We start from the raw sequence: 10,482 nt of genomic DNA on the forward strand, positions 1-10,482 counted from the left end.
CGCGAGACAACCAAACACAGTCTAATATGACATCATATAACACTGCCGAGCCAGCGGCACTGATTTGCATCAGCAACCTAGTTTTGCAGGTTTTGGATCATGGAAAAAGATTTACTGCATTAACTGTTTTAACACAGATCATCCAATCTTTTAAATTATTGACAAGAAAAAAACCATTTGTTGATGACTTCTTGAAATGGTTCCAAATTGGTTTGATTTTCGTACAATCTCTAAAGATGTGGAGCTCCGTTTCAACCGCTGAAAAACAGAAGAGCTCCATTTCAACTGCTGACATTTTTTCATAGATTGTCATGCCACATTTTTTCTCCTACACATCCCTGTCCTAACATATCATGATGTCTATGCAAGTGCAACTGTATAACTATAATCCTCAAGCTAACTCAAACCACATTCCTCAAATTAAAAATATTTTCTCTTTTATAGACAAAGTGTAAAACACAACTAAAACGCAGACAAACTGCGAGGTTTCAGATTGAATCCCGGCTGAAAGCATCTAACCTAACAATATGACAATTGTGGTGAACTTATGTTCCAAAACAATCAAAATTTACCTGTCATGATTTTCTCACAATGTTCACCTGTAGATATTTCTTACATCATTTTGTCCATTAAATGGAGTCGGCTACTTGGATCAAACAGCGCCATAGTATTTCATCATATATCATATCCCTACCCAACTCACTAATCTCCAAATCTTTCTTAATAGTTTATCTTATAGTTTTTCTCTGCATATAATTTTTCAAGTTTCTCATTAATCTCCAAATCTCCATAACAATATAGTAATATTTTCAAAAGCTAAATTTTCAACTACTTGATATATAATTATATAACTTGCAGCATGAAATAGACCAACTGCAAAGAGTTGAAGTTAAAGATTGATGCATCTTTACTAGTTAAGCAACAGAAACAAGATGCATCCAGCAGTTATTATTAACATGCTACTCCATGGAATAATGACCATAGAACCGAAATCCGAAATTACAGGAAAAAAAAACAGGTAAGATGGCTCTCTGACCAACACATATTTACAAACACTCAAGCTTATTACATAATTCAAGTCAGCTTGAGTGCCGTCAAGGGATTTTCATCATCATCATCATCTAATAGACTAATAACCCCCTTGTATGTAAGCATTCAAGCGATCAAGCTCTTGACGGTGCTCACCCACAACAGCACGGACGACATCTCCAATGGACACCATTCCAAGCATTCCCTTGTCATTTATGACAGGAATGTGTCTGATCCTGTTGTCTGGGAAAGAAAAGGAGTAGAAAGGAGAATAGAATAAGAAAAACATGCTACAATTTAACATTTCTTGTATGATATATCATTTAATTGCATTAAGAATGTACAAAGTTTTACAATGTCAACAAATCAAAACCAATCATACGAGTGACTTTAGAATAGTTATGATTAAAGTCATATATTTTTAATGATTTGACGATAATGATTAACTGAAAGTGTAAAACATCTTTACATTGAAAGTGTATTTGAATTAAAAAACTTTATATGGTAGTGTTTAATATTTATATCCAAAGGACCAAAGAGCATATAAATACCAGTCATCAGCTGCATTGCTCTTAGAACTTTGGTATCAGGGGTCACTGTGATAAGTTTGTTCTGCAGACAACGCGTAACAAGGTTAGATATCATGAATGGTGAAAATGACAATATCAGCCACCGCTGAATTTTGCATACAAAATTTTCCAACACACGAATAATACTGCCAATTATGCAGGGCTACTACAAACTAGAGCAACAGTTTAATTCTCTAAAATTAGTAGAGCACAAGATGTAGGTACCAAAAGGAAACGACATTTCCCTATACAACCGTCAATAATAAGTACAATCATCGTACCTCTTCAGTCATAATATCGCCAACCTTGGTGGACTTGGATGATCTTCCCTGCACGATGATCTTCCTCAGGTAATCTAGATAACAAAAAAGAAGCACATGAATGACTTAATGACAAATATAATTAGAAATGGCATAACATAATATTATGAGCTATGCTAAATGTTACAATTGACTTTTCCTACGAAATGCAAGAATAGTTACGTGTCAGTTTTCCATAAAGCCTAGAAACCGTTCGGTATGTGTGAAGCGGAAATCATGGGTGGAATAGCCAATCAAAGCTTGACATGATTCATTCTTGCCTTCATTATTTGTAATGTTAATCAGTTTTCAAATATTATTTGACTGCATCCAAGAATATATTCGACAAAAACATGCAATTTCCCTCCGCCACATTATGCCTGGTCAGTTAATGGATCTCAGGTTGTTTATCCGGTTTTTCTTTACAGCACACAAAACATTCAAATTTATCCAGTTTGATGTAAGTCAATATCTCGGAAATATAACTAAACTTCGCATCAGACAACAAATGACCAAAAAATAAGTGCATGAACATTGGTTACCTCTTTCTGTTATAATTCCTGCAATCGACTTCTCCTCCCCAGGTTTGACGACCACCAAAGCTCCAACATTGTTTTGTGTCATCTGCAAAGGATGCCATTTTTCGTGAGCTACATCAATTTCATAATAACATTTGCAAATTAATTGTAAGAAACCAATTCCAACAAAATGCATTACCGATTTCACAGCATCATAAACAGTGTCATCTGTGGTGCACCAAAGCCAGGAACCATCTGCTCCTTTACCTTTTCCTTGCAAGATGTCTGAAATTGTGGTGCTCTCAAAACCATGCTCCTCAATACGAGCAGGTGTAACAGACTCAAACCGTGAAAAGGCAGCTGGCTGCAATAGGGGATTCACCACGCGGACTCGTTGCAAAACAGCATTTTTTATGACACTCCCGTTTGACAAAAATGATCGCAATGCTCCTTGCATTTTTGCTGTCTAATAATCCAATAGTACCTCTTAGAATTTTAATTCATTAATTTAATTAACTTAAGTCTATTATGCACATATTCATGAATGAAAAGGTGACGAGTTTCGTGCTTCACAAATAAATTCATGCAGTGTGTAACTATCAACAAGAAAAGATAAAACAAAACAAATAAATAAATACTAACATTCACAAGATTGTGCAAGAAATGACTCAAAAACACCATAACATCATAAATTAAAGAATACCATGACAACATTTCCAAGTGCAAAAGAAGATCAAAATAACCCTAAACATAGATTTCATATTTAGAAAGAAAAACAGATCAAATTTAGAAAAACATAGATCAAAATAACCCTAAACATTTCCAGAATCCAATCAATCCCCAAATTATTAGAACAAAATTATATCCCTTTTTATTTAATTATTTTCATTAATTTTAGCCTAAATTAAAAAAAACTGGTCCCCAGAAACCAAATCCATCATATTAGTCTTTCACCACACACATCACAATCACACATACATCAGCATCAAAACAATACCAATAAACTCAAAATTAAATCCATGAAAGAATGGAAAATAAAAATAAAAAAACCTTCTTTTAATTTCAAGACCTGATTTTTACATCTATAAACTAAATCTAAACTAGTATGAAATAGACCCATATAATTTCTTTTTATTATTATCACCTCAAAGTACATATCAACTGATTCAGCTCTCAGATTTTTCTGGGTCAGAGCTAAAAAATTATTCAGATCTTTGATCTTTCATTTATCAACCATTCAATTTCAAGATGACCTCAAAATAACAAACACCATTGAAATTCAAGAAAAGGTATGCACAGATCATATGAAAACATAAATGGTGAATGCAAAACCAAGATCATAGTTTTAGAAAATGAAGAGATAAAGAGAGAATGAGTACCAGAGAGAGAGAGAGAGTGTGATGAATGGGAGAGAGAAAGAGAGAGTGGCTTGAAGGTAGAATAGAATGGTTGAGGTGGTGAGTGAGGCCTTTTGTTTAGATCATGACATAGCACTTGACTTGTTCCTAAAATCTTACAAAAATATGTGAAAGTGGGCCTTTTCTTGAGTGATTTTGGATCATGACATTATCCAAAACTATTATATATTTTTGGTTTATTATTGCAACTTGTAAGTAGGTAAGTGATTGATAATGAAAGTTTCATTATTTTAATTTATTTTTTTATCACGATATTAGTACGAAGTTTTTACCATCATTAGTGATGATTAATTTTCACCGAAAAACTTGTGGGGCACATAAGATGGATTCTCTCATTCCGATCGAATTTTCTTCATATGTATGAGTCAGAAATTGAACATCTGACCATATGTTGAAGAAGACCATAATCTTTATCATTTGGACAAATTTATTGTTGGTTATGTTATTTATTATTTGTTGGTCCTATCTCTATATATATTATGGTTAACTTTTATAAAATACTAGGGAATCTTCATCTTTCTTTATGGCCTTATCTTATATCTTGTATGTTGTTAGCATGACACTATTTACAATTTTTTTAAATAGTCAATGTTAGTGTTACTAATAAGTAATGTTAGTTTTTTTTTTTTTTTCAATAGAAAGGGCCTAAGCCAAAATCAAATTACAAGGAAATAACACAAGAAGTAAATACTTCCAATACATCAGCTAAGCACAATTGCTCAAGATCAAACGACGGTTCTTCTAAAATTCTAGTCTCTTTCAATGAACACCCCATAGTGGCCAAAACATATGCACCTTTATTAGCTTCCGGGTAAACATGATTGACTTTAACCTGTCAATCATCATTCATCAGTCATTGAATGCGGTGAAGGAGACGCATACCTACAACACTACCTACCTTTTCACCCTGAATACTTTGCACCACCACCATAGAGTCTATACGTAGTTCCAACCTTTGAAAACCTCTACTTGGAGCTAATTTCAAACCTTCATAGACACCCCAAAGCTTTCCTACATGTTTCGCAAATCCCACGATCCATGTACATGCTTGATCTCTCAATACTCCAACTAGCATCCGGTGGGTACCACTTAACCTCAATTGTCAAATGTGTTCCACTTTTTGCTATCATATTTCCATATTTTGCTACCACATAGTCTGCCAAGTGCTGCTTGATACACTTAGAAAGATTGATAGGTCTCACAAACAAACAAGGGGTCATATTTTAATTTATTCCTCCAAATCCATAGATAGTAGCAAGTTGTTGCCCAGACATTACTCCACGCCATTCTTAGTATGAATGAAAATTGAACATTTGATTTGACTTCTTTACCATTTCATTTTCTAACTCATCCACTCCGGCGATCAAATCATCTTTGCAACTCTCATTTTATTAGCAATTGAGAAAAAAATAACAAGAGGGAAAATTGCGGGAAAAAAAAATTAAGTTTAACTATCAATTTACTTTATAAAGTATCAATCGATTTTTAATTTAGTCTCTAACATAGGAGTATATAAAAATTGTCAACTTACTCTCTATTATTAAGATGTTAAAGATTAATTCTATGAATTTTCATATGTTTTTTTTAGTATGTTTATGTCGTTTAAAAACTAAAATGAAAAGATAATACACGACTTGTTATAAATTTTTGTAATATGTGTATTTTAGTCTTTCAATTTTAATTATTTTTTTACGAAGTTCAATTCAAACAAATAAAAAACAACAATGTCATTTAAACAATAGTCTAAGACACATAGTCGATTCTTGTTATAAAGAGAATTTTTTTTACCTAATCTCACTTCCTATTTATTTTCTTCATCATCCGTTGGAGATGGATAGTTTTGGGCCAACTTTTGGTTCGGAATAACCTATCTACTCTCTCTCTCTCTCTCTCTCTCTCTCTCTCTCTCTCTCTCTCTCTCTCTCTCTCTCTCCTTTTATCTAAATAAGTGGTTTACTCGGCGTTGTTTTCTTAGTTATTTTGGTGCAACGTTGTTTGGTTTTTCCATCTTGTTGTTGCGTTCGTTTAGTTCAAAATGACATGTCAACTTTGATTCATTACATATTCAACCAATGATGAATTTGCGTCATTACATATCCTAAAACATAAGACTTTTTCAATTTATGTTATTAACTTTAATGATGTGGTTTGTTCATGTATTCATCTTTTTCAGTTTTAATACGATCGACTTTGTGTTATTTTTTATGTATTCTACCAAATTAAATGAATAGATTTTTTTTAGTAAAAAATATAACCCGAGAAACATAAGACAATTTTTTATATGGTTAACATAGGTCCACACAAGATAAATACATTTCAATGAGTGGTTAATTGACGAGTATAACAAAATTGGATAACTAGTAACCATTTGGTCCTGGGTTCGATCTCTGTTCGGTGCGTATGGAGAAGCATTTGTTGGGAGAAGTCAACCCCTTAAATGAATCTCGGTTACCTCAAGGAGATTAGTCTCTGTAGTTGCGCGCGGATGATACCTTTGGTTTACCAAAAACAAAAATGGATAACTAGTTAATTATCTCCTAAATTTTATGATAAAATTACTCTTATAGTCTTTTAGCTTAATTTTAAGTAACGATTTAGTTTTTTATCTTTATTTTCACCTCATTTTTATCCCTTCACATATGATTTTTTAAGCTTCAAATCTATTATTTTTTTGAAGGCATAACATGTATTTATAATTGAGAATGCACAAAAGAAAGAAAATCATAAATTTGAAGTTTGGAGTTCATATTCAAACATGAAAAAATAACTAAAACCAAATGGGAAAAAATGACTAAATCGTTACCGATAAGTGCTATAAAGTAGTAATTTTAATTTTAAATGTTTTGCAAGTAACTTGTAAATATGTGTAAGTAATTCGATGAAAAAATCCAACTATTTGTAAATATTGATTTAAAATAGTAAAACAACCATTTTTAATCATTTCTACATAATCCCAACCATATTTTTGTAGGAAAATAGAAGTTCTATGGATTTGGATAAAAGAGAACATGAAAATCTAATCAAATTCAGTCTTTCAGCGAGCAAAGAGTGATAAAAAATCAGAATGTCCCAAAAATTCATTTCGGCAATTGTGTTTTGCTCAATTGATTTTAATTGAATATTCCTATTGTTTGATGTGTTGGATATCATAGAAATATGCTTTTCATCATTGAGTGCAACTACTAAGCAAAATATAACCTACCTTGTTAGGTTGTGTGATTCTTTGCCACCCCTTAAGCCAAAAATTTGAATTTTTTTTCTCTTTCTTTAGAACCTTGACCTTTATAATGAAAAACAATGTCTTGATGTTAGCATATTGAGCATTAGATTTTAAATAAGGTTGAAAATAAGTTGGGAAGAAACAAATTATTTGGATAAAAATAAATTATTAAAAGGAAGTAGTTGAAAATGGTGATTGAAAAAGAGATTTTTTTTTTTTTTGTAAAATGGCACTATCAAAAGCAATCAATGAAATTGCAAAAGAAAAAGAAAAACAGTATACTAGTACCATACAAAAAGAATCACTAGAAGTGGAAAATGGGGAAACAAAAAGAGAGTGAATATCATTAAATACACTCAAATGCTCTCTTATCTTTTAAGACATTTTGAATCCAAAGAAAAATAATGATTTCTTGTAATCAAGTCCCATTAAAGCTTAACAAAGATCTTAGTGATCCATGATTGATAACATGTTGAGTGATATTGTTTAGATGTATGTTTGAATTGATTTGATGCGATCATATTGTTTAGATTGAGATAAACACTTACCCTTGAGTGAAACACATGTGAGAAGAATATGATTCAAATCTTGATTTATAATTGTTCATTTGAAATGTTGAAAATCATGCTTATGTTTAACAATCTATTTGTGATTAACTTTATCATCGAGGCTTGATTACAAATTTTAATATTTGAGGACTTTTGTTTGAGGACAAACAAAGTTTTAGTTTGGGGAGAATTGATAAGTGCTAGAAAGTTGTAATTTTACATGCATAATTCAAGCATTTATTAACTTACTTTGCAAGTAATTCAATAATGCAATTATTTATAAATATTTGTTATAAATAGTAAAACGAACATTTTTAAGCATTTCTACCTAATTCCAACAATTTTTTGTAAGAAAATAAGAGTTTTATGGATTTGGATAAAAAACAAAATGAAAATCTGATCATGTTCAGTCGCCTAGAGAGCAAGAGCAACCAAAAATCAGAATGTCCCAGTTCTTGCTTGCCAATTCCTTTCTCAAGCGACCATTGAGCGACAGCAACCAAAAAGTCCCAGCTATGCTTGCTCAATCTTCGCTGAAGTGACCATGGAGCGACCGCAACTAGAAAGTCTCAGTTTTGTTCGCTCAGGCTTCACTCCAGCGACCATCAAGTGACCAATGTCAGAAAGTCAAAATTTGGAAATTAGTAGTTGCCGCCCAATGACCAAGGGCAGTAAAAGGGAAAATATCGATGAGCTGGCTTTTCCTTCCACTGAAGAAAGCTTAGTTGCCCGACGACCAAATGCTAACCATCAAGGAAATGTTTTCAATCCTACTATTAATAGAGTTCAAACTCGGAGTATAGAGTATGATATCATTAGAGAGCAACATATAAAAGTGGGTAAGGCCAAAAGGAGTTCTTTTCCACCATTGGAGAGCTTTGGAGCTTGCTTTCAAGTTATTGATGCAATCTCTTATCTTTTCGTATCATTTGTTAGTTAATCTCATAGCTATGAGTAGTTAAACCCTCTTTTGTGTTGGGATTAGATCAGTTATCTATGATTTTAATGTAAATATGTGATCTAGCTGGTTATATATAAATATAAAGTATGTTTTTATATGTTTATGAAGTACTCCCGTGCTTGAGAAATGACTTTCTATTAAATTGAATGAAATAAATTTATCTATAAAAATTAATTGTTATACATAGGGTTAACTTCATAGTCACAACACTATCAGATTCTAAAGCCATTATATTAATGAATCGAGCGAGGCATCAGAGGTTAATTGGTATACTGTAATTCTTGTCGTTTGTCAGATACGGAAACGTATGATGAGTGATAGGAGTAAATATATCACATAGATATATATATATTAAGTGATTAGATAATGATATTTAATCCCATCACAAATCTTTAATCTGATATTTTCATAATCGTCACTTGTTTATGCAAAACAAATAATTTTCTTCTTATAAGCTTAAAGATAATTATAAAGTTCTGAACGGATAAACTATTGTCAAGTCTTTGTGGATTCAATATTTTATTTTTTTTATAAAATCGGTATACTTATTGTTATATCGAGGATAGACTCAATCCTCTTTATTAGTTACCTTTTTTTTTATGCATCTTTATTAGGTACATGTAATTAAGTTTTTTTTTCAACCATAAATGTAATTTTGGCAAACTTTATTATCCATGAATTGATACGTCATTATTAATCACATTTGCATATGTTTCAACTACATGTAGATTTTAATACCTCAAAATCTTGGTTAGTTAATGAAGTTTAATAGATGATTAATATATAAATTGTGAAACATGTTATATTTATATTTATTAAATCTAACACTTCATTTGTCAAAAAGAAAAATCTAACACTTCATTAACCACAGTTTATTTATTTTATTTTTTTTTGCCGGTATTAACCATGTTTATGAAGTGCATTAACAAGGTAAATTCTAATATGGACGACGTGGTCTATGATGGACCAGTCATGAATAACATTATAACGAATACGAATTTTACAAAATCCACCGTTGGATTGAATGTTTATATCATATAGATTATCTATAGAAAAATTTAGAAAAATTGAAAATTATTTGATATGTTATTGAGACACATCAAGATTAACAGTTTATTAAATAACGTGAATCTTGATGAGTCTCAATAACATATCAAATGGTTTTCAAAAAATTTTAAAAACTTTATAGATGATCTATACGATATAAACTTTCAATTCAACAGTGAATTTCGTAAAATAAATATTCGATAGATCACTTGTCCACGGTGGACCACTTGTAGCATTAACCGTGTTAACAATGTAAAAACTAATTGAATTTAGGTGTCTCCATTCGGTGTTCATATAACATTTTTAATAATAAAAAATAATAGAGAAAGACTTCACCATTCCAGAGACATATCTAATGATAAGGCAAATGGAACCTCTAGTCTTTCATTGATCATAGCAAGGCCTTATATAGCCAATGTACAAGATACAAGTTAGTTACAACAAACTTAACAAACACTAAACGGTTAACTTGGGCCTTAAGCTACCGCTGGTGCGCGCGTGTCTTAGCAGGCCTGCTCACAGGCTTGGCAAGCTTGCTCATGAGCCTTGCAACTAACTACTTTACATATGATCAACACATATCTAACATTGCCTCTCCTAAACTGAACCATGTTAAGGCTTCAGTTTATGTCTTCAAACTTACACAATCCAAGCATATCTCTGAACTTGCAAAAACTCTCAAGGGATAAGGCTTTGGTCATAATATCTGCAGTTTGCTCAAAGGATGAGCAATGTAGCAGCTGTATCTTTCCATCTTTGGTCAAATCTCTGAGAAAATGAAACCTAACATCAATATGTTTACTCCTTCCATGCATCACTGGATTCTTTGACAATTTGATTGTGGAGCTATTGTCACAATACAAGGTAATGCAA

General features: G+C 31.9%; 1 protein-coding gene across 2 annotated transcripts; it reads right to left on the reverse strand.

Moving 5' to 3' along the window:
* Window positions 1–883: 883 nt before the first annotated feature.
* LOC123924591 (CBS domain-containing protein CBSX3, mitochondrial-like) lies at window positions 884–3,937 on the reverse strand. 2 transcript variants are annotated; one of them, XM_045977537.1, is made up of 6 exons: window positions 3,802–3,937; window positions 2,615–2,882; window positions 2,440–2,521; window positions 1,880–1,953; window positions 1,581–1,641; window positions 884–1,272 (listed from the first exon to the last, which is right to left on the reverse strand). In XM_045977537.1, the coding sequence occupies exons 2-6, from the start codon at window positions 2,870–2,872 to the stop codon at window positions 1,130–1,132; spliced, it is 618 nt and encodes a 205-aa protein (XP_045833493.1). In that variant the 5' UTR covers window positions 2,873–2,882; window positions 3,802–3,937; the 3' UTR covers window positions 884–1,129. The 2 variants fall into 2 exon arrangements, with proteins under 2 accessions (XP_045833493.1, XP_045833494.1); XM_045977538.1 differs by having other exon boundaries at window positions 2,615–2,881; window positions 3,795–3,934.
* Window positions 3,938–10,482: the final 6,545 nt, after the last annotated feature.

This window comes from Trifolium pratense, linkage group LG4 (assembly GCF_020283565.1).
Source record: "Trifolium pratense cultivar HEN17-A07 linkage group LG4, ARS_RC_1.1, whole genome shotgun sequence".
Taxonomy (NCBI): Eukaryota; Viridiplantae; Streptophyta; class Magnoliopsida; order Fabales; family Fabaceae; genus Trifolium; species Trifolium pratense.

What these genes read in the sequence shown, in the direction of transcription:
- LOC123924591 (XM_045977537.1), bottom strand. Translation starts at nt 2,872, where the DNA reads ATGCAAGGAGCATTGCGATCATTTTTGTCAAACGGGAGTGTCATAAAA. An exon ending in TTTATGATGCTGTGAAATCG is followed by an intron (nt 2,522 to 2,614) that starts GTAATGCATTTT and finishes CATCCTTTGCAG; the next exon opens with ATGACACAAAACAATGTTGG. An exon ending in AGCAATGCAGCTGATGACTG is followed by an intron (nt 1,273 to 1,580) that starts GTATTTATATGC and finishes TTTCTTTCCCAG; the next exon opens with ACAACAGGATCAGACACATT.